At 42.8% G+C, this 25,572-nt stretch overlaps 1 protein-coding gene across 7 annotated transcripts in view; it reads right to left on the reverse strand.

Moving 5' to 3' along the window:
- Positions 1-25,572, reverse strand: part of LOC131675470 (AP-3 complex subunit mu-1) — a 391,927-nt gene that overhangs the window by 92,440 nt on the left and 273,915 nt on the right. For all 7 annotated transcript variants that reach the window (XM_058954461.1, XM_058954457.1, XM_058954455.1 and 4 more), the window contains one exon: positions 4,929-5,087. In XM_058954461.1, the coding sequence (XP_058810444.1) occupies positions 4,929-5,087 (159 nt within the window). The remainder of the gene's footprint in view (positions 1-4,928; positions 5,088-25,572) is intronic.

The following is a 25,572-nucleotide window of genomic DNA, read 5'->3' on the forward strand; positions in this document are numbered from 1 at the left end:
AGGCACGTATAAGAAAAAAAAAATAGAAAGAATTTCGAAATATGTATTTAATAATTTTCATTCAGTTGTTGATACTAAACATAGAGTTTATGAACGAGATTTACAAAAATGAGCTTTACCGACCCAAAAGATTATTAGAAACGAAGATATAAGGCTTGAAGCTTTCAATCATTGGTTACATTTTAAGAAAGCTTATAGAATAGTCAGTAGAAAAATAAAGCAATTTGTGACCAAGAAAACTTCAGAGAAATCGATATATTTACAACTGGTAGGTGACGATTTTTTTTACGAAGTAAAAAAAAATTGAAAATGTTTTCTATTCCGATTAAAATGGATTGCAAATTGAAATGCATTCTGGAAGAACACTAACAGTTGAAAGAGAAAGACAAATTGAATGTCTTTTAGAATCTGTGAGTTCTAAAACTTATAGTTACATTGTTCAGCCCTTGTAACGGTGGATTTCGGCCTTTTCCGTCTGGGTTGCTCGCGGCCGTCCGCACAAATTATTTATTCGGGAATTCGGGAAGCAAATGACGTTCCCACGACTGAATAACGCGTCGAGCATAAACACGTTAAACGCACAAATTGGAAATCAGGATGAGGAGTGATACAGTAGCGAATAAACACAACAGCGGATTAACACACTAGTCTTTTACTTGTCAACAATCGATTACAATACGGCGACCTCGTATTTATACACTACGAGCGGCACAATAACAAACGCGAACGCGAAAGTGAATCGGTGGCTGGTCAGCCTGCCGATTCCCTTGTTAAAACTGAATATTACAATAAATGCCCGACAAACACTTTCCGCCGTTAAACTATGAACGGGTAGCCAGCAGGTCTGCCGTGCTATCACCCATAAGCTGGCGCCCAAACATGCAAGAGAGAGAGAATCAAGAGAAAAACACGGCACCGACCTCGACTTTCAGCCTCTCCGACGGCTAGAGCGCTCCTCAGTGTATCGTCACTGGTGTGTTCCCCGCTGACCATCTCGCTGATGCTTCTTGTCTTCGCTATTTGTCTTCTCGCTCCTCCTCTTTCTTGCTCCACAATATTGCTGCCTCAATCTGTATCTCGCTCGTTAATTGTTGTTGTTATTGACACCGCCGCCTCTCTTTTGCTCGATGCTGTAGCACGTCAAATTCTTCGCGCGCGCACTCGCGCACCTCACCGGTTACCCATACGCACCGGTGCCGGGTATCCTTCGGGACACGACTGGGCGCGACCCAGCCTCACGCTCTATCACTCGTCCGTGCACCGGGCGTGTCTCCGAAAACGAATAAAACGTCGGCGAGGTCGCGGAGCCAACTTTGGAAAACCGTGACCTTTCGGTTTTATCCGCGCGCGCGACTTCCTCAGCTCATAGCTTAGTAGAGACTCCCCGAATTTTCCGCGGGGATCCGCAATTCGAGCGCTCTCTCTCTCACTCCTTTCTTTCTCTTCTTCTGCGCCATCTTTATCGCTCCAGTCGTCAGCTCAGCCCGTGTTCAGCACGTCGTAAACAAAAGATCCAAGCATGAGTGTGTGTACCAAAGCACACACTCTCAGCTTGGCGCGGCGCACGGACATTTGCGAGAGTCAAACGGACGAAATCGGTCTAGCTGAGATTCTCCGTTACACCCTTAATTTCAGGTAACTGAAAACTACGAGTACTTTGTCCTTTGTTAATTGTACTGAAAGAAATGAAAGTACAATTTGGATCAATTGTTGAAAGTACATTATTTAAAAGACCAAATTGTTACGCAATGGCTTCTCAATTTGACAAATTAACTTAAGGTACGAGGTGTGATCAAAAAGTAAGGTGAATTTTGAAATTTAGCGGGCTACGTCCGTTCGATCTTCGACTTTTTTATTTGGTTATGTCGGTACACTCGTCTAGAACATACGTTCCAAATTTCAGCTTTGTAGTATGTTTGGTTTGTTTGTGAGAGACATCAAGGTTCGAAGTGTTTTGCGTGCTACACGATTTGCTGCTGTCTAAAAACATGGATAAAAGAGTTTGCATTAAATTTTGTGTGCAAAATGGAATCAAATAGTGTTGGGAAATCGTCGAATTACCATTAGAGAAATTGCTGATGATATTGGCATCTCATTTGGTTCGTACCAATCAATTTTGACGAGTGTTTTAGACATGAGACGTGTGTCAGCGAAGTTTGTTCCGAAATTGCTCAATTTCGACCAAAAGAAACGTCGCATGAGCATCGCCCAAGAGCTACTGAATGACGTCAACGATGATCCAGATTTACTCAACAGGGTTATAACAGGTGACGAAACATGGGTATACGGTTATGACGTCGAGACTAAGACTCAATCGTCCCAGTGGAGGCATTCTGGATCACCAAGACCAAAAAAAGCACGCCAAGTTCGATCAAATGTAAAGGTTTTGCTTACAGTTTTCTTTGACTGCAGGGGCGTGGTGCATCATGAGTTCTTGCCACAGGGTAGAACAGTAAATAAGGAATATTACCTGCAAGTTATGCGCAATTTGCGCGAAGCAATCCGCCAGAAACGTCCGAATTTGTGGAAAAATCAAAATTGGCTTTTGCACCATGATAACGCCCCTGCTCACACATCGTTGCTTGTGCGCGAATTTTTGGCTAAAACCAGCACAGTAACGATGCCACAGGCACCGTATTCTCCAGATATGGCCCCCTGTGACTTCTTCTTGTTCCCAAAACTGAAGAGGCCCATGAAAGGACGGCGTTTTGCCACGATTGAGGAGATAAAGACGGCATCGAAGGATGAACTAAACAAGATCACAAAAAATGATTTTTTGAAATGCTTTGAGGATTGGAAAAAGCGTTGGCACAAGTGCATTATATCCGAGGGGGGTTACTTTGAAGGAGATAAAATAAAAATTGATGAATAAATAAATATTTTTTGAGAAAAATAAAAATTCACCTTACTTTTTGATCACACCTCGTATATTCAACTTATTATTATAATATTTTATATCAAAATACAAAAATTATTTGTAATGTTTATAGAGTATTTTAAGATATGATTGAAGGACATGTATTTTCCTAATGTTGGTCAATCAAATATTTTACTAATTGACTCTTTGAGTGCAGACTGTTCTAATGCAGTAAAAAAAGCAATCCCTCCATAGAAAAATATCTATGTTAAATTTTATTCCAAAGGTACAACTGGAAAAATTCAACCATTGAATATGTACGGTTTTAGAATTTGGGAAAATTACTTACGACATTTTAGCGACAGTGTAATACTGGTGAATGAAGATTTAGATTTACATTTTAGAAATAACATAATAAAACTTCAACCTTTAGTACACAATAAAATAAAATCACCGTATTATGTAAACTTATTTAAATATGTGTGGTACAAAAGTGGTTACGTTGATACAAAGTAATATAAATTTAATAATCTAGTAGAGATTGGATTTGGAAATAACTATAATGCTCATTGCAAAGTTAAAAACTGTTATAATACAGCAGTCGTGATATGTTTTTGGTATAAAAAATCTTTATGTTTAAAACATTTTTTGTAAATTATCATTATCATAATTATAAAAGAAGTATAGTTTTGCCAATGTATACCAACGAATGAAAAAAATACCATCATTTGTATACATTACAATCTTACTCAATATAATTACAATATATTAAAATAGAAATCAGATATGAACTGTTTACTTATTAATATTTCTATTTAATAATCTGTTCTTGGAAATTAAACGTACATTTCACTCGAAATGTTTAAAGCAAATCGTTTAATATTTTTATGGAAATAAAAACGATGGTTACTTAGTTTACTTAGTTTACTTCAACTTTTATTTCAGCATAAGAGGTTTACTTTCTCTTAGCTTTCAAATCTAATATCTTATATTACGATAAAGATGGTTATTTCTATGCAAAGTCAAAATATTGCAGTATATATGTTATTAATATATCTGAAGATTTACACTTTAAAATAATTAGTAAAGGTTAGGAAAGAAAATGTTATTTTTTCAGTGCTCAAAAGTAATAATAGCCTTCGTTCACTTTTAGGGAGTGAATAGTTCCTTCACGGAAGGGACTTTATTAAATTTTGATTAATTTCGAGTGAGCAAAATAAAAAATTTTTAAAAATCGGTTAATACATACATGTATAATATTGAAACAGCATAATATTCATATTAGGGATAGTTTACCCCTGTTGAACAGTTTTATTCATAGGAACTGTATTTAAATTATCAGGCGAATGACGTGTTGAATTAATCAGTAACAGTTAGCGAAGAAACTTTTATTTTTATAATGAAGGAAAATTAAATATTACTTTAATAAGTAACTCTTTTTCCTTTAAGGGGCTAAATTTTTCCTTCACGGTAGTTTATTTATTAGATTATGATTTCGACTATCTAGAATAAAAACGAAAAATATCAGTTTAAAAAATTATTGTCATTAATTCCTGGGACATGTTCAGTTTATTATTCAATTTTATTTATAATATAGTTAATTTTAGTCAGATTTACTTAGTTTTGTAAATGTAGATGGAAAAAATGGAAACGAATTTTGTTTTCTTTGTATAAAAAATAAATAGTTTCTACCCATCAGATTACAAGTATTGTATGAATATTTGTCTTTTGTAGAAAAAAGACGTCCACTTTGATTCATCAAAATATTTTCAAAATTTTCGAAAAATGAAAAGAAAACAGAGTTTGAGGGTTTTATTTTAGGGTTATTGCATTCGTAAACCGGATATATAGGCACGTATAAACAATAACGATTGATTGATAGTTTGCTTTCATATCGACAAAAATATATAACTGAAACCATGCATTACTGACATAGTTAAGAAATACATTTCAAACGATGCCAATATCTATCGAAGTCTTTCTACTAAACTAAATATGTTTTACTAATCAAGTTTTATTGATTGCTAATCAGGTTATTTGTTTTAACACATGAATCTTTATTAATACTCACAGTTCCTCTCAAATTAGGAAGTTTTGCTATATCTATTCTTCCAATGTCCCATCGTAGAATTTTGTTAACAGGATCAAATGAGTATCTTCCTTGATTTGAGATGACATTACAATTTAAAACGGCTTTTGGCATTGGTATTTCTAAAACGACATTTTCAACCTGAAACATTAATAAATCGTAATTTATTCAAATAAGTTAATAGAGTACCGCGGGTAACAATTTGCACAGGTACAAGAGAAAACATAAGTATTATACAGGGTGTCCCATTTTAAAGGAACCACCCCGAAATTTTCGACGGTTGGCGTTGTACAAAAAAAATGTTCAGACAATAGTTGTTTGGTACAATGGGGGCAAATCCGATTTGACCTTGAGATTTATTTTCAAGGTCATTTGAAGGTCAAAGTCGTTTTTAGAATAGGAACCTATATTTTTGATCCCGGATTCGGAAAGAGCGGAAAATTCAACATTCAGATAACGTATTATATGTGGGGTGTGGTTAACCCCCCCCCCCCCGCCTAAGGTCACGTAGGGGTCAAATTTATGATTTTCTTCATCTATGCACAGGGATGATCGGGCAAGGGTAAGGTTAATTGTAATAACCGAATAACTCCAATACCCAATAACTCGCTAACCCCAATATCACCCCAATAACCCAATAACCAAGAGATATTTTGAATAAGGACCCCCATTTGTTATCCCGGATTCGAAAAGAGCGGGAAATTCTACGTTTAGATAAAGTATTATGTTGGAGGAGCGGTTCACCCCCCCCCCCATCCCACCAGGGCAAGGGTGAAGTTAATAAGGTATTGATTACCCAGCCAATGAAGGTAAGGTATTGATTACCCTGCCAATGAAGGCAAGGTGGGAATGCTCAGCCAATCAAGACAAGACGTTGACTACAGATAGAGTTATGGTCAAGATTGTAACACAAACATTCATCTCATAAGATGTTCAAAAATACCCCCGTTCAAATTTATGCAGTGTTGAATTCTACGTTCAAAATTTTCAACTGTGGACATCAAAACGTGACGCGGAATAGCTTTGCAAGCTTGTATGATGCGTTGCATCATATATTGCCGTGTTGTTGGTTGCTGTGCATAAACGACATTTTTCAAATATCCCCATAAAAAGAAATCTGGACTTGTCAAATCTGGTGATCTTGGACACCACTCAATAATGTCATTACCAAAGCCTATGCATCGTGTTCGGTATCGTTGGTTCAAGAAGTGACGAACCATTAGTGAGCGATGATACGGTGCACCATCCTGTTGAAGCCATAATCGTCTTCTGGTTTCCAAGTCCACATCTTCCAATAATTCTGGTAATTCATTCTGCAGGAAATCAAGATATGCTGCGCCGTTGACATTCCCATCGAAAAAATAAGGTCCTATCAGATAACCATTTATTATACCGCACCAAACTATGAGGCTCCATCTATGCTGATTGTCAACATGTCGTACCCAATGAGGGTTCTGTATAGACCAATAATGACTATTATGGTGATTGAGTTACCCATTACCATGAAATGTAGCTTCGTCCGAAAACATGACGTATCTGAAAAATTCAGGATCTTCACGAATCCTTGCTTGTGCCCAATTGCAGAATTCGAGTCTGCGGCGGAGATCATCTGGCATCAAAGCTTGAGTCAAAGTTATATGATACGGATGAAATCTGTAAAGCCGCAAAAATCTAGCGGCTGTTGATCTTGGGATTTCAGTACGTCTCTGAATTTCACGCAACGAGAGATGATGATCCAAATCAACCATTGCTAAAACGACGAGAATTTGTGGATCATCGTTGTTGGGCATCATAATGCGACGACGATTTCTGCGTATTCGGGGTCGACGTCTCTCTCTTTGCTCGATGATTCGGATTCTCACGTAGTTCGGGTAGTTAAGACTCCCTGGGTAATTTTGGCGGTAATACCTTGCCGGAGCACATTATCGGCCTTGACATGCCCCGAGAGACAACAGAATATCAACAATTTCGTTTCTCGAATAATCTGGCATATTCCCTCCTTTTAAGTCGACTAAGAAAATTACACTTGAACTATCCTGAGAAGGACTGTTCGCGAATCACTATTGTCATAAACAATATTAAAAAAGTGTTATTAAACAATTTAGTAGAAACTTTGTAGGCTTGTCCGGAATCACACCAGAAAAAAGAATGAAAATACCATGTTATCCCACAAAATGGAAAATGACACTTCTCATAAAGGCTTTGAATACATGAAGTCGACTTTGAAAATCAACCTGAAATTTAAGCTCAAGGTCACTGTTGTTTGACCCTACAATTTTTTTAGGATATATTGGGGTTATCGGGTTATTTGATTATTTGGTTATTTGGGTTATCGAGTTATTGGGTTATTACAATTAACCTTACTCTTGCCCGATCATCTCTCTGCATAGATGAAGAAAATCATAAATTTGACCCCTACATGACCTTAGGCGAAGGGGGGGGGGGGTTAACCCACACATAATACGTTATCTGAACGTAGAATTTTCCGCTCTTTCCGAAACCGTGATCAAACATATAGGTTCCTACTTATAAAATGACTTCGACCTTCAAATGACCTTGAAAATAAATCTCAAGGTCAAATCGGATTTCACAGAAAGGTTGCCCCCATTGTCCCAAACAACTGTTGTCTGAAGAATTTTTTTGTATAACGCCAACCGTCGAAAATTTCGGGGTGGTTCCTTTAAAATGAGACACCCTGTAGAATAAATTCCATGTAGCTACTGCGGATTAGAATCAGATGAAATTTAAAACCAAATGGGATGAAAAATAACTATTAAAAACTATACATTATTGGTCTATTAAATTTCAAGATTTTACTTTTAAGGGAAAATACAAAGTGGTTCGTTTTAATAGCGTATTTAATCACGTATTTTTATAACCTTCAATTTGAACTTTGTGACGAGAGCAGGCCGTTTGCCCGTCTCTCGTCCGCGTTTCTCCCTCCCCCACTCGGCTAAGCGTGGTGGCCAACGTTGGGCGCATTTAAGTATGCGCCTAACACTTGGTCTTTTGTTTCAGCGCCAAGGACGAGCCAGCGCAGTTGAGCGCAAGAAAAGTTGAAGAGCGCGGAGAGAGAGTGAGAGAAAGAGAGAGAGAGAGAGAGAGAGAGAGAGAGAGAGAGAGAGAGAGAGAGAGAGAGAGAGAGAGTATTAGGCCTATGCAGGGATTGGCAGGCGCGCAACGCGTGACCGATAAGCGACGCGTCGCGTGCCGCCTAACTAATAGGTCAAGGTAGGGAGAGGAGCGAGCGCCGCAGAGCGACTGCAAGATGCGCGCAAGAATTAGTGCGTGAGAGAGTCGCAGCCGAGCCTTACTAGAGTGAGGGAGTAGAAGCCTAGTCCTACTACAGTGCGGAAATCCGAGCCCAACAGAGAGAGCAGTTTGGGATAGCCGGAAGGAAGCACGATCAACCCTACCGGCAACGGCCTTGCCAGCAACAGCAGCCAGCCCACCTGCCAAGAGAGTCAACGTCGCCGACGGAGACCTGGTCAGCGACAGCGGTTAGCGACGATCTGACCAGCGACGACGCCCGGTACGTCCTGCGGCAGCACATCGCCCAGGATTCTCGACGTTGCGAGGAACAGGAGAACAAAGGTCAAGCCTTCCTTTTCTTCTTTCTCTCTACACTCTCTCTCTCTGTTGATGCGACGACCGGTGCGCGGTGAAAGAGATAGCCTGGCACTCACGTGCCGGCTATCTGAAGGTTCGCGCTAAGATTAATTTGTAGTGACGTAAGTTGCGACCGGTGAATTGTCCAGGCGCCCACGTGCTGGGCAATTTACCCGGTATTAGTCCGCGTAGTTTTTAAGTAAGTTTGTAGTAGGTTAAGTATGCGATTTGGTATTAGGATAAAATGCGAAATGTTCATTTGTGATTATCTTAAGTAGTTTATTGTTCTATTTGCAGTTTGTTAGTCGGTAATTTAGATAATATTATGCGCGCGTATGTTCTGTGTGATAATTAATAATAATAGTAGGTTGTAAATGAGATTTGATTCTTGTCTGTGCATAATTTATTTATCAACCTCCCCTCATTCTTCTCTCTCAATTGTCATGAGCAAAAGTGCCTCACTTACCCCGCAAAAGAATTGGTAACAAAGGATTAAGTTTTGTTACATGGCATCCCTTGTGAGTCTGACAATTGGGAGATAAATGAGAGAAATGGTTTGATAATAAATTTTGGAAATAACGGTTAAATGATTTTCTTTGTGAACTAAGGGCAAAAGAGTGCGCGTAAAAGAATTTCGAGTTTTCGGTATTTTGAATTCTTGTTAGTGCTTGCCAGTGACCTTTCTTAATAGCGGTGTCGGATGACAACGGTGCGTCATTGAGTCGCTTTGACGCTAGACGACTGCGTTCTTTCCTCGCTTTAGTTTTTCTTTGTTTTAAGAATTTTACTAAACTGCCTATTCAAAATTACGGTAAGTAAATTTTGATAAATTATAATTTCTTTCTATAGGCGTAAGCAAGGCGATTTCTTGCCGGCTTATAGCTTGGAAAGAAATTAGCTAGTAAGGTATCAGGTTACACGGACCGGTCGAGACTTGCTTAGCCCCATAGGCTCGCGTCGTAGTCAAGTTACGGATTTTCACTTTTAGAAATAACAATGTCGCTAGCGTGTAGAGATAAAATAGTCATGCGTAGAATATTACGCGATGCGCATGCGAAAAAATTAAAACGCAAAATTGATTCCACAGAACCGGCCGTTCTGTTGGAATTAATGCGCTATCGCGAGCTTAGTCTACACGGTGATCTCGAAGAATTACAAACCCGGTATTTTCGATATATGCTGTTAAGAGAGCGGCCAGATTTGCAGCCATCGTTGCGCTCGAGCGATTTTGCGTCAAGCCGAATCCCGGAAAAGCTGTATGACGAACAGCAAGAAACAACGGTAAGCAGTGCGCGGAACGCGAACCTGGGCGATGAATTCGCGGCAGCTGCAGCACCTTTGACGGCCGAATTATCATGTGAGCAAGAGCAGGCGACACAGGCAAGAGCAAGTGTTGCCGTTCCTTGCGAACAAGTTTGACCGCCGGGCGAAAATGCAGTTGCGCTCGGTGATAACGACATGTTACCGATGGCGACTCGCTCGCCGTCGGACAACAGGATCGAACGCGCACGCGAACAAATCGCGGAAAACCAAGGCGAGCGTAGCACTAGCGCGATAAGCCAAATCTGGGGAGCTTTAACTGCTGTTCCGCGTTGGATTTATAGGCGCGAGGTTAGACAGGGCATCACGGATGGTGCGAATGCAGTTTTTAGAGTTGAAAGAGAGGCGATGCACAGTAGAGCGGCTCAGGCCGAACAGCAGGCTTCATTGCCGCCTCAGGCCAAGCCGCTCGGCGACCGCGAGACGCTAAACGCGCCAGCGGTTGCGACTGAGCCATCGGCCCACGCGAACGCACCAAACAATAGAGCAGATAGTACATTCCTCTATGCCGATTCAAATAGATCGGCGAGCACGAAATATCACGCGCCTAGAGTAAGTTCATGGGTTGAAGACTGGGAGCGCGAGGTACGGATAACTACTAGAGAGGAAATGGAAATACCAGCTCCATTAGGTAAAGGTTCGATTATTAGCGAGAAAAGTGTAATGAGCATAAGGCGACCTAAACAAAAACAGGTGAGACAGGTAGAAAATATCAGTGGAAGCGACACTAGCTCGAGTCTATCGGATACTGATAGCTGCAACACCTATAAAGTTAAATCGCCGCGGAAAACTGAGCAAGTAAGAGCGGAAAGACCGAGCAAAAAGAGTGCTCCTCCAAGAATCAAGTATATAAAAGGTATACCTGCGGATGGAGTAAGCGCGCTCAATGCCTGGTCTCTTCGTTTTTCCGGTAAGGATAGTACAAACGCACTAAGTTTTCTATCAGGTTTGAGTGATTGCCAGTGCTATTATGGCATCTCAGACGAAGAGATGCTGATAGCTATAGGCACCGCATTCCGCGATAAGGCGCGTCCGTGGTACGAGGTTAATCGCGGTATGTGGAGGACGCTGAAAGACTTTAAAAAGAGTTTTTCTAGCGAATTCCGTCGACGATTGAATAGAGAACAACTTTACGGGGAATTGCGTCAAAGAACACAGGGCGAGAACGAGAACATTACGGACTATGTCGCGGCTTTTCAGACGATATTACGCCGTTTTGATCCGCCCGTTTCGGTGAGACGCCAGTTAGCTATGATCATAGAGGGTCTACATCCAAGATATAAGCGATATCTTGAAACTAAGACCTTCTCCGATCTAAATAGTTTTAAAGAAGCGGGTATGGCACTCGAAGATCGCATGGCCGGTTGGAAAAGGTGGCAAAAGCCGCCCACGGCTGACGTAACGCTAATTCCGGAATCCGCGTACACAGAGACGAAGAAGTCACCCGGTAAGCAAAAATCGGTCGAAACTATTGACGGTTTAAACGACGCGATTGATGAGGTCTTAATAGTCGAATCTCCTAAAAAGAAAGTGCAGCAGCAGAACAAAAAACTAGGTAAAAAGGGCAAGAAGCAGAACGGTGAAATTGCCGTGGCTATTGCCGATAGGCAACAGCCACAGGCAATAAACCAGCCTGCGAACGAAGCCGCGCCTGCTCGTCAGAGCGCGCAGGCTTCGTTGGCCCCGGCTGCAGGTGTAGCCCCTAGTCTGGTCCCGCAGCAGCGCAATCAGGGAGGTAACAACTTAAATAAGCCATTCACGGGGGCTTGCTTCAATTGTAACGCGGTGGGACATAGGAGGGCGCAATGCCAGATAGCCCAGGTCAATCCGCGGGTAGTTTGTTATAAATGCCGACAACCGGGGCATTACGCTAATAACTGTCCAACGCGAACTTCAGAGTCGACATTATATTGTCAGGTTTGTGGGACAATCGGTTACGTGTTTAGAGAATGCCATACTTGTAATCAGGTGAAGCAGGGAAACCTCAGCGCGGGAGCCGTCGACCGCTCGACGACTCCTGCCTAAGATGGATTGAGCGGGCTATTGAGGTAGAGAAAGTGCTTCGCGCAAGGAGCGAAAGCACCGTAGAAGAAGGGAATAGCGTTGAGGTAAAAAGGGAAGGCGAGAACAAGGCAGAAACCGCCAGTTCTGCGCCTCCTTTTATGAACTTAGTAAAAAGGGAAGGCGAGAATAAGGCGGGAACTGCCAGTTCTTCGCCACCTCTCTTAGACGAGGTAATAGGAGAATATTTGAAAGTCAAGGCTAAGGTCAAGCGTGCAGTATTTGTAGAATATGAGGATCCGAAAAAAGGGAGTAAGTAAATTGTTGAGTTTAAAAACGTGTTTAAAAGCGAGTTTAGTCGTTCGACATTGAAAGAAGTTCAGGCGCAGAGTGACGAGGGCGTCAGTTTCCCTAGTAGGATCAGCAATGAACCCGAAGAGGCAAATAAACGTGACTCGTTACAGCAGGACGCGGAAAGTCTTCAAAAAGATCGACACACTATCGCGCGAAAAACTTTGCCCGATAAGGATATGCATGATCCGATAGGGTATAATAAATTTTGCGCGATAGCTAGCTCGCCTGAGAAGTGCCCAGCGAGACAAAATGAGTTGCCATCGTCGCGCACGAACACGAATGAGGCAGGTTCGAGTATTTCGCCCACGGTTGGACAGGCTTCGGAAAAGGCCGTTGCTTTAGGAAATCAGGGTGAACCTGTGAAGGAATCTGTTGGTAAGGAAACGAGCTCAGGCGCTGCGCTCCCGTCGGAGCGGGCTGCGACAAAGGTCATGGTCACGCGCGATAGAAGTGAGCTTGTTGATACTAGGGTTTTGTTGTTTGGACGTTCGGTCGTCGGTGCCGACGCACCTTCCGTTTTAGTGAGGGGAGAGTCTGAGTGGAACTCAAAAATCCCGAAGAAAACGGCAGATGAATCAGATGCAGCGTTAGTCGCAGTAGTAGAGAATAGGTTCTTTATTAAGGTCGACATAGGCGGGCAAGTCTATACAGCGCTACTAGATTCAGGTGCTCAGGTATCGGTAGTAGGGCCGAATCTTGGTTTACGGTTTAAGGACCGGTTAAAGCCGCCTACGATTTTTGTACCGGGCATCTCAGGCGAGAAGCCGCAAACGTGGGGCGACTTGAGGTTAAGTATTGAAATTGGCGGTAGGACGAATTGGTTAATTGCGACGGTAGTATCTACGCTGAAGCACGACTTGATTTTAGGAGCCGACTTTTGGATAGCGTGGAATATAAATATTAGCTACGGTAATCGCGCTTGGCGGGCAGGTGACCAAGGCGATTGGTATCCGTTAGCAGAGCAGAATAGTAACGAGATAGTTGTTTTTGCGGAATGCGCAGGATTAAGCAGCTACGAGGAGGCTCAAGGAGAGACAATCTTGGCGCTTGTTCGCCGGATTGTCCCGGAGCCTGGTGAATCTCCGGCGGTTACAAAAGTTATCGAGCACATTATCGACGTAGGCGATGCGCGCCCGATAAAGACGCCGATGCGCCGAATGTCGCCTCCTATATTAGCATTCACGCAGGAAGAAACCATGCGGCTATGGAAGGCGAAAATAATTAGTCCATCGAATAGTCAGTGGAGTAGTGCGCCGGTAATCGTACGTAAACAGGACGGCGGCTATAGGTTCTGTCTCGATTTTAGACCAGTAAATAAGGTGACGAAAGTAGACGCGTATCCGATGCCTAGCATTGACGCTATTTTAGATAGGTTGCGCGGAGCAGTCTACCTGTCGAAAATAGATCTGCGAGCGGCGTTTTGGCAAATTCCGCTTTCAGAGAATAGCAAACAATATACGGCGTTCGCGGTCCCAGGTCTTGGTTTATGGGAGTTTGAGCGAATGCCGTTTGGTTTGGTAAATGCGCCGGCTACTTTCACGCGCCTCATGGACGCACTTTTCGGTCCAGAGTATGAGCCGCACGTTTTCTGGTATTTGGACGATCTGCTAGTAGTTAGCGCAGATTTTAATAGCCACGTGATCTGGCTAGAGAAAGTTTTGAAGCGTTTATTAAGCGTTGGCTTAGAAATCAACTTAGAAAAGTCCGATTTCTTCTGTACCGAGGTAACTTATTTAGGGTACAGATTAGATAGTGAGGGTCTGCGTCCGGACGGCGACAAGGTGAAGCCGATAGTAGATTATCCTGCGACGAATAACGTAGCTCAATTACGCCGATTCCTAGGTATGGTAGGATGGTATGCGCGTTTTATCGAACACGAGAGTGAGATAAAGGTCCCGTTAACCAAGCTCATCCGAAAGGACCAGCCATGGGAATGGAAGGAAGAACAGCAAGTTGCATTTGAGAGGCTAAAGCGCGCATTAACGGAGGCGCCGGTACTCGCGCGCCCTGATTTTACGCGCCCCTTTTACTTGCACTGCGATGGCTCTTCCTTCGCGGTTGGCGCGTGTTTGGTCCAGGTATTCGACGACGGCGAACATCCCATATGCTACGCCAGTCGGATGCTGAACACGCACGAGCGAAATTACACGGTGAGCGAAATCGAGTTTTTGGCAGTACTTTTTGCGGTAAAAAAGTTTAGGCCTTATATAGAAGGCTCACACTTTGTCATCGTTACGGATCATAGTGCGCTCACTAGGATTCTTAATAAACGCGAACTTAAGGGTCAATTGGAAAGATGGGTATTAGAATTTCAGCAGTTGGATTGCGAGATAATACATAGAAAGGGAGCGCTACACCATGTGCCGGACGCACTTTCGCGAGAATTTGAGGACGAACTAGAGATTTGCGCATTTGATAAGATACAGGATGCTTGGTATCTACAACGCGTGAAAGATGTTCTTCAAAGACCGAAGAAATTCGAGAATTGGAGAGTAGAGAATACCGTGCTGTATCGGTTCATGCGCAATCACCTGCTCGATCCGATAACTAATCGCGAGGAATGTTGGCGCATGGTGGTGCCGCTGGAGTACCGAGAAAGGGTGTTGAGAGACGCTCATTGCGAGCCATTCGCTGGACATTTCGGCCGTGAAAAGACTTACGATCGGATTTCTCGTGAGTATTACTGGCCAGGAGTATGGTATGATGTGAGGACGTTCGTAAGTGAGTGCTCTCAATGTCAGAAGTACAAGGTAGTCCAGCAGGCACCCCAAGGCCTAATGGGTAAACGCGTAGTAGAAAGACCATGGGCCGTGGTAGCGACTGACGTAGTAGAGTTGCCCCGTAACAAAAATAGGTTTAAATATCTAGTGGTTTTTCAAGACTTATTTACTAAGTGGGTCGAGTAAAACCGCTGCGTTCCGCTGACGGTCCTACTCTTATTGCCGCGCTTGAGGAGTTGATCCTGTTTAGGTGGGAAACTCCGGAATATATCGTTAGTGATAATGCGAAGGCATATAGGAGCAAAGTATTTCAAGACAGGTTGCGAGAATATGGTATCGAACATATATTTTGTCCTGCGTATCATCAGCAAAGTGACCCGGTCGAGCGCGTAAATCGAACACTAAAGACGATGATAGCGATGTTTGTAGATGCCGATCACAGGAGCTGGGATAGGTATTTGCATGAATTTCATCATGCTATCAATACGGTGACTCAGGCGTCTACAAAAGTATCGCCGGCGTTTCTAAACTTTGGTAGGGATCCGCGTCCGGTAAAGAGTTTAAGGCGCGAGATCGAGGCAAAGGCCCCTATTGTTAAGATAGATACGAAGGCGCGGGAAGATAGGCTATCACGTTTAAATGCATTACGCGATTTGGTAGCAAGGCACATAGATGAAGCTCAGGAAAAGCAAAAGAAACACTACGATAAGGGTAGGCGTCAGGTACTTTTTCAGGTAGGTGATTTGGTTTTGCGCAAAGTGCATACGCTTTCGAGCGCAGCGGATGGTAAAAACGCGAAACTGGATCCGAAATTTGACGGACCGTTTGAAATTATTTCAGTGATTTCGCCCGAGATCTACGAGCTATCGACGAATAGTATGCATTGTACAGCTAGGGTACACATCTCGGAAATTAAGCGATATATACCACCGCGTAAGGTAAATAAATAGTTTGCGAAATAGGACAGGTGTGATAACTGAATTGTTTTGTTTTAAGGTACAAGAGGTTCATCGACGTCAGGTGATGATGGTTGAAACCGAGGAGTCGGGCCGCATCGCTCAAGTCGCCGAGGCTCAAACACCTACAGGCGACGTGACCGCATCGGTGAACTCGGCGGGAATTGTTGAGGCGATGGAGGTAGACCGAGCATCGGAGTCTGCCGCCCGGTTTTCAGGCCTTGGGCAGGCGGCCTCCTTTGACGTTGAGGTTGCCTCCTGTGTTTCACGGTTGGCACAGGCGTCGGTTGGCGGGGACAGTGACGGGCAGGCGAAGGGGTTCCCTTTGCCGCCACCTTTGCCTTCGCCCCCGACGCCGTTCGTGAGCGACCGACGAGGGGTCCGTTTGCTAACGGGAAATCGCCGTGCGGGTTCGATAATTCATCTGGCTGCGCCCACGCGTACCTGGGACGAGGCGGTACGTCGCAGCGCAGCGTTTCGGCTCACGACACTTTGCATACGCGAAGCATCCGAGAAGTCGAGAGTTATCGCCGCAAAAGAGGGAATTGTTTTCTCGCAGGCGGACACGAGTAGCCAAGGCGAGAAATCGCCGGGCTCTCGAGCTGCCGCGGGAGGATATCTCGCGGGTAGGGCGGCAAATCGGAGCCGTACCGCGAGGGCTTGTATTGGAAGGGGAAACTGGAGTCCCATAAAGCGAGGCGCCACCAACGGGATACTGGAGGTGGTGCTAAGCTCGAGCGACTCCGAGGATGAGGCGATGCCGGTGCAGGAGCTGCCTCGAGTAGCTCCACAACCACACGTCCATCCTAATCTCCCTTTCAAACCGCTCGCGTTACAGAGGTTAGACCCCGCGTACCAATTCGTCCGCAAGGGTGGGCCCGCGCAATTCTACCCAGCGGGGTATTTGGAGGACGAGAGAAGGAAGGAGGCTGAGGCTCGCCAGAATTCGGGTAGGAGGAAGCGCACGATGCGTTTCAACCTATCCGCGTGTAATTTTGAGAGGCCAACCTCCGGTTCGACGCCAACTCTACCTGAGATGGCGGAGGGAGCCGTTGCTGAGGCAACAGGCGCCCTCCAGCCATCGGTTTCGTTGGCTGTCGACAAAGGGAGAGCCTCGGGAGTTAGTGCGAGCACGGTCACCGAGAAGACGGGAGAGGCAGGCACAAGGATGGAAGTGGTGGTGCCGCCGACTCCACGAAGAGTGGAGCCGGTTGTGCCGGAGCGACCAACCCTTAGGCCGGTACGACCTGTCCCGACTCCTCAGGTGGCGAGCCCGGCCTCGTCCTCTGCGTCGCCGTGTTGGGTCGACGAAACAGGGTTTCGGTTGGTAAGAGGTAGCTTCCTGCAAAACCTGGCTCCGGTCCTCTGGGATGAGGAATTGGACGTGCCCTCGTTCCGCTGTTTTAATTGCAGAACGGGGTCACATCCCAGGTCGGCCTGCAGGAACCCGCCTCTCTCGCGTCCGGTCTGTAGGAACTGTGGGCGACTCGATGTCCGCGTGCAAGACTGTTTGTGTTGCCGCGATGCCTTTATGGCAGACCAGGCAAGCGCACGATCGGTGGAAGAGGCAAGAGTTCGGGCTCGCCCGGGCGAACCAGTAGAGCTCCCGGCGACACAGCCAAAGACTGTGGAGCCGGAGCTCGAAGCTTCTAGGTCAATGCCCGAGGTAGCCAGCCCTGAATCCTCCGTCGGGGAGCCCAAGGCGAAAAAGCCCAGGCACCGATGTGGCAAGCGTTTTCGCGCTAAGCTTGCGCGTAGGTCACAGGCGCTTGCTGCAAAGGGAGCCGGGATTGAAGTCGGTCCGGCTGAAAATACGGGGATGGAAGTCGCGCCGCGAACGGAGCAGGCGTCGGTCTCCACGGGTGAGCCGAGCGATCGGAGCGCCGAGGTGATTGGGTCCGAGGCGACTGAGGATGCCGGCCAAAGACTATCCGGGGCAAGTGCCTCGTTTCCTTCGGCGGAGGAGCTTCGAACGCTCAGACTCCGGTATTTGGAGTCGTTGGAGCGGCAGTAAATGGTAAGATTCTTGGTTTAATTGGATACTGAGTTAGTCGCGATCTTGGCGCAGTGGATTAGTCGGCTTGCTATGACGAAAGGTTAGGCATATTACTCGGATTAAACTATTGGGTTTGTTAGATTTTGCTCTTAGTTGATCTGGTTGTTACCAACTTAGAATTAATTATAATTTAAGCTAAATCTAAGGTATTCTTATATGACTTAGCGTCTATCGTTGGTTGCCATTGCCGGTCGACAGAGAGAGAGAGGGGGAGAAACGGAGTCAGGCCATTCGCGGGTACGACCTTTGGCCTTGGAAGGGGGTGTGACGAGAGCAGGCCGTTTGCCCGTCTCTCGTCCGCGTTTCTCCCTCCCCCACTCGGCTAAGCGTGGTGGCCAACGTTGGGCGCATTTAAGTATGCGCCTAACACTTGGTCTTTTGTTTCAGCGCCAAGGACGAGCCAGCGCAGTTGAGCACAAGAAAAGTTGAAGAGCGCGGAGAGAGAGTGAGAGAAAGAGAGAGAGAGAGAGAGAGTATTAGGCCTATGCAGGGATTGGTAGGCGCGCAACGCGTGACCGATAAGCGACGCGTCGCGTGCCGCCTAACTAATAGGTCAAGGTAGGGAGAGGAGCGAGCGCCGCAGAGCGACTGCAAGATGCGCGCAAGAATTAGTGCGTGAGAGAGTCGCAGCCGAGCCTTACTAGAGTGAGGGAGTAGAAGCCTAGTCCTACTACAGTGCGGAAATCCGAGCCCAGCAGAGAGAGCAGTTTGGGATAGCCGGAAGGAAGCACGATCAACCCTACCGGCAACGGCCTTGCCAGCAACAGCAGCCAGCCCACCTGCCAAGAGAGTCAACGTCGCCGACGGAGACCTGGTCAGCGACAGCGGTTAGCGACGATCTGACCAGCGACGACGCCCGGTACGTCCTGCGGCAGCACATCGCCCAGGATTCTCGACGTTGCGAGGAACAGGAGAACAAAGGTCAAGCCTTCCTTTTCTTCTTTCTCTCTACACTCTCTCTCTCTGTTGATGCGACGACCGGTGCGCGGTGAAAGAGATAGCCTGGCACTCACGTGCCGGCTATCTGAAGGTTCGCGCTAAGATTAATTTGTAGTAACGTAAGTTGCGACCGGTGAACTGTCCAGGCGCCCACGTGCTGGGCAATTTACCCGGTATTAGTCCGCGTAGTTTTTAAGTAAGTTTGTAGTAGGTTAAGTATGCGATTTGGTATTAGGATAAAATGCGAAATGTTCATTTGTGATTATCTTAAGTAGTTTATTCTTCTATTTGCAGTTTGTTAGTCGGTAATTTAGATAATGTTATGCGCGCGTATGTTCTGTGTGATAATTAATAATAATAGTAGGTTGTAAATGAGATTTGATTCTTGTCTGTGCATAATTTATTTATCAACCTCCCCTCATTCTTCTCTCTCAATTGTCATGAGCGAAAGTGCCTCACTTACCCCGCAAAAGAATTGGTAACAAAGGATTAAGTTTTGTTACAACTTGAACCCTATTATCAAAGACATTTCAAGGTCAACTGTGTTTTTTAAATAGGAAATCCTATTTATACGAATGGAAATATCAATATTGATCCCGTGTAATAAATTATATTTAATTTTGCAGACTTAGGGGAAAACCGATATCATTTTCAATTTAAACCTGTTCTTTAACTTGATTTGCAACTAGCTCTCCGAGTTAATAGCCCAAATAACGTCTCGCTACTAATTATTTAAAAGAAAGGGGAAGTACGGAAGACATATTCGCTTCGTCGCGGAAGGCGTGGATTGGCTTTCGTCGTTCGGTAGTTCAAATGCTGCAATTGAAAGATAAGTAAAATGCAGGAATAACTCAACCCGTTTATTATTGACAATCTCGTATATTAATTCACAAGGCTATATGTGTTTTCGTATTATAAAGAAAAGGCCGTGCGAGCCGGTCTCCCTACGAGTAAACGCAGTGGAGACATAGCTTCGCCTCACACTCACTTGTCCCGTTGTCCAGCAGATACGGTGTGGGTTGATGCACGCATCTACCTGTCCACGTCCCGATGATTACTCGAGAGAGATAGAAGAGAAACCGAGTGGCACACCAATAATGCAAAGAGTACCTGACCTAGGAAGGGGCGTCGTCGGGAATCCGGCGATCTGCTTCGGCTGGCGTCTCTCCACCGCTCCTCAACGTCCCTCTTGCTGAGATGGCTCGTGCTCTTGGACTTCTAGTCAAGGGCTGGTTGCCTCTCGTAGTCTTTGTTACTGCTTCTCGTCGTCCAAGAAGGGCTGATGATTACTTATCACTTTCTCACTCGGTTTACACTTTTTTTGTCACTCGCGACGCTGGTCAAGCCAGTACTGCCTGCGCGCTCTCATGCCTCGCGGCACTCCCGCCCCTCTCCTTAGTACTCTAAATGCATATTAATACAGCTTAATTAAATAAAGTTATGAATAAAAAATCTCCAATGATTTAATTAATAATATATTTATGATAACGATTTCCTATGTGATGCAATGAATTTCTTTATTGAAAAAGCTTATGAGCTCAGAAGCCGGTAGCTGTAGGTAGGTAGTAGTATTTTTGATAGTGTTTTTGACTTTGTAGCCGTTGCTCCGTATACCTTGCCGTCAAAATGGTTTGTACTATGTAGTGTATTGTCAAATTTTTAAATAGTTTTTATACGAGAAGTGTGTTTCAGACATTAACATGATAATCTATATTATTTTCGATAAGAAAAGGTTGTAATTCTATATTTCTTTCCGCAAAATCTTTAGTCTTTCAAATTGTTATTTTTATTTATGTGTTCAGTTAATCTTATTTATGTGCATGGTAAGTAGATTTAGTATCTTGTTTATTCTGTTCATCTGTTAAGTCATGATGTGAACGGATTGACTATCGTTATTATTGTTTGATGGTAATTGAGGTATTTGAGGTGTCTGTATTTTTTTCCGTTTTTGTTGTTTGATTGTGATTACATAACCGCTTGCGGCCTGCGCATATGAGATGTGTGGTCTAACGATGTCTTTTGTATTTGTTATTCGTATTGGTTGTAAAGCTGGATATAACTTTTACTGGAGCAGTCATCTTGCATTACAATCTTTATATTTAGCTACATAATTATCTCAACAGTTGGCGTGTTCATCGTCTTTTATTTTTGTTCAATGGAAAAATTTGCGGTGAAGTGGTTCTTAGCACATTTAACACATACTAGAGATCTATATATTTTTTGCTTAGCCGTATTTTTGGCAATTAATGTATTGAGGAAGCTTTTTAATTGACGTGGAAAAATATTATTTGATTCATAAGTATGTAGATTTTGCATATTTCTTTGTTATTATCATTAGTTTTTATTTCCACGAAAAAAAAATTTATATTTCGTTATTTTGTATTTAATGTTAAAAATATTTACGACTTTGTGATCATAAGATTCGATTTTTTATTTTAGATTGTTTACGTTAACTAATGGGTACATGTTTTTGAGTATGGCTAGGAAAGCTTTCTTTTTTGAAAGGTATAAAAATTGCTTTCTTTCTTTTCTAACACAACTATTATGTCGGTAAATTCTTGATTAGTGATTTCATTTTCGTTGTTACTTAAAACATATATTACATTACATATAATTATATTACATTCTCATTTTCCTTGATTTTATCTAGAAAACCATTCAATGAATCAATGTTCAAAATTTACGATTATTGGTGATGATTTCGGCAGTTGGAGAACCTTCAGCGTTGTTAGCGCTACATTGCTTGCTTCATTTGCTTCTTTGATTTCTAATATTTATTGTTTACTTCAACAGCTGGCGTATTTGAAGTTCCTAACCAGTAGTCCTTGATGTTTCTCTTATTAATAATGTTATTTTCTTGTTCTTACGTTTCTTTGCCGGACTTAAAGGATATTTCATTCACTGCTATAGCGCAGGAATTACACAGGAATTATAAAGGAGGCAAGGAATTCTACAATGCAGATTTTGAAACTCGTGAAAAAATTTAATATCAATCTGTACTCTACCTATAGTTCACTCAAAGCTTCGATATGCGAATGATTTAATCGCACGTTGAAGAACGCTATGTGGAAAAAGTTTAGTCTCCGTGGAAGTTACAAATGGTTGGACATACTACCAGAGATCACACCCACTTACAATAATCACAAACACAGAACTATTGGTATGAAACCTATCCAAGTTACAGCGGCGAATCAACCTCAAGTATTAAAAAATTTTGTACAAGACGTCGAAAGAAGAAGCAGAAGAAGAAGAAGAAGAAGGAGAAGAAAGTCAAAGTTCAAAGTTGGTGACAAAGTCAGAGTGAGCAAAGCGATGCAAATATTTGAAAAAGGATATAAACCAAATTGGTCAACGGAAATATTTACAATTATGCACGTGGCACCAACCAATCTAACTACTTATTATTTGAAAGATTATCAAAATAAGCCTATACTAGTTGGCTTTTGCGAGCAGGAACTTCAGAAAACTAAGTGTCTCGATATCTATCAAGTAGAAAAAATTATTAAAAGGCATGGTAATCAAGTTTTGGTAAAGTGGTTAGGATTTGATGATTCGCATAATAGTTGGATAAATAAAGCCGAATTGTAATAAAGAAAACTATCTTAGATATATATATCTTAGATTAAATATCTTATATATTAGACTAAATATCTTAGATTAAATATCTTATATCTTATATATCTAGATTAAACAATTAATGAATAAACATACATTTGATTTGAAAAATATAAAAGAAATGTATTTTTTTTTTGAAACGTACATTGATACATATTTATGCAGTTGTAAATTCTATACAGCTATTACCCTTATAGGTGAGAAATAATTTAAGTTTATTATCGTAATCTCTCATATCGGTCAGCAGCTTTTCATTTACGATCAATGCAGTCGATACCTTGTTTGGTAGAAACAGCTGGAACTCATCGTTCACTTCAACTACGACTTTTGTACCGTATCGTGTTTTAACTTGTTTCAGTACGGTGATCACATACTTGGATTCTGTCTCCTGTCTCCAATTCACGAATCTTCTTAGTGAGTTTTGAATTGATCAGAAGTTATATTATTCAGCTGCGTAAGATCCATCTGTAGAGAAAATGATATTTAAACTCAGTTGACTTAAAGCAAAAACAAAAAAAATTCACCAAAATCATAATTACCTTAGTAATTTCAATCACGGAACTTTTTCTTTTAATTTTTTTTATTGACAAAACGAGCTTTCAGTAACTTTCTTTTCCTTGGAACAAGTTGACTTAAAATGAAATTAGAAGACTGCTGTTGCTGCTGCTGCTGCTGTCGTTCATTACTATTACTACTACCACTACTACTACTACTACTCGTCGTTGCAGGTAACTTTTTCTGGATGAGAATGAGCTCGGCAGCCTCGGGTGCTGATTGATATAACCCGTTCCCCACACCAGTCTTTTTCGGCGACGGTGACGACGGCGGCAGCAGTTGGCGGCTTGGTGGCGGCGGCGGCGGCGATTGGCGGTTCGACGGCGGCGATTGACGGCTCGACTGCGACCATTTCCAAAGCTTCTATTCCCTTCCTTCCTACCAATGGAATGCCATAATGACCCAAAGGAAGTATATCGATGGTTCCAGGTAACAAGAAGCGTTTATCGTCATGCGCGCTGAGTGCGATCTTTGTTTGTTTCTCGCTGTACAACTGATAATGACGTAATCTGATAGACTTTTGCTGTCGGCTGTAGCATTCAACACCGAATGTTTTACACCTTTTGCCTTATTTATTGGATTTTTATTCTGAAATCTCACGCTATACATATTGTTTCTGAGTTCAACAAACTCGAGCATGAGCATTGCGGCGTTTTCTTCTTTCATCTTATCAACCACTTTCTTATTGGTTCTGGGAATATTAAACTGATTTGGTTCTGGAAAATCCGATGTATCGAATTCACGAATATCTCAACGCATGACGTCGTATTAATGTCTTATCAATCTCAATTTAACGTATTTCTTAAGCCATGGGCCCTGATTAAACTTTAAAATCCTATGTATCTTCTCAAGGTGATAATCATATCTTATTGCTTGTTTCAGAGCTCTATAGTCGATTACATAACGCTCTTAATCATCGAGAGTTGTCATGAGCTTTTTCTGTTTGGATTCTGGAAAAGCTTTGTGCTCCGAACAAAATAGCATATATTTTTACGCATTATGAATTTCTTTTGGATAATCTAAATCCACCTTGAGTATATGACCAAAGCATGAATCATCGGGAATATCGAAAGAAAATAATGAGTCAATGTCGTACCATTCAAAATCACCAAGTGGAAAGGGCTCGGTCATACTCCATCCGTAAAAGTTATTGAAGTCAAAATACAACAAATATTTGTCATCTTTCTGTGGATCATAGTTGTTCCCCATGTATGGATTGTTCGCGGCAGAGTATCTCTTGCAACACTGGCTGATTCCACCACTAATGCCGCGCTCGATAAACATGAGCCTGTCGATATCCGTCAAAAGCTTCAACCTTATACCCGTATACTTCAACATGGCATCCCAACTCAATCTGGGCGTTGTATAGTAGTGGGCCGGATCCAAACGATACGTCGTTCGACATTTTGGCCTGAAGTTTTCAAAAACTTTGGCCAACAAGAGAGCGTCCGTCTTGAGATACAAATCCGAATAGTTGCCCAGATCGATGATATCGAACGTTCTCCAAACATTTTCCGCGTGACAGTACTCCTCGTCATTGATATCTGAATTGCACTGACTGCTGTAAAAATCTTGTTTTTGTGGAAGAGTCGTCTCCGCGAATTTTGTAATCGACGATACATAGTCATACGGAAATACACCTTTTCTTTTCAGTAAGGCGATCTACGGCTGTATGTATCCGTCAACTTGCTGAAAATTTTGCTATAGAATATCCTGTTTTCCCAAGTACGACAATAGTTTGTCGAGAGAAGACGCCATAAATCGAAACGAATCGACGAAACGTAGATTTATATCAGTACCTTCCACGTGCTTGTTAAAAGATATTGTTGATATCAATAAGATAAAGTTTGAGGAATGAGGCTTACTCGACTGGGAAATTCATTCGCGATTTGTTGGATCAATAGATGCGCATCATACCCACTGAGATTATAAAAACACACAGGTATGGTCCTGGATACTTGATAAGCAATGATACACGTATTGTGAGCAGCTCCACGATACTTTCCAGTAAAATAACAATGATCGCGAACTTTTATGTCGTTTTTTTTTTCTTATCAAAAGGCTTATTACATATATGACCTATCATAGCATGAAAAAAGCTAAATGTCTCTTGGAGGGTTAAATTTTCCATAGGCTGTGGGCTTTTGTACAACTCCTGCAGATACTTGGCCAAATCATCAAGATTGTGAACAAACCACTTCGTTGGATCAACGTCGTCGACAGTATTCTGTCTGTAGCTTTGATAACATGAAAGAGAATCATAACTATACTTGACGAAAAAAGCAACATTGTACGGTTTGTGATGTTGATAAATCCTTTCATTGTTAGACACTGCTTCCAAGAGACTCTTAAAATCAGCGTACACAACAAACTGTACTGGGCACTCATTTTTAAAGTTTTCAAATTGTAAAAATTTATCTTTCTTACTGGGAAGCACAATTCTACACATATTTACATTTTTAAAGTCGATCTCATGCGTTTTCAACCTCTGTTCAGTTCGA

The sequence above is a fragment of the Phymastichus coffea genome, unplaced genomic scaffold, assembly GCF_024137745.1.
Source record: "Phymastichus coffea isolate CEN01 unplaced genomic scaffold, Cenicafe_Pcof_1.1 PCOF00022, whole genome shotgun sequence".
Lineage (NCBI taxonomy): Eukaryota > Metazoa > Arthropoda > Insecta > Hymenoptera > Eulophidae > Phymastichus > Phymastichus coffea.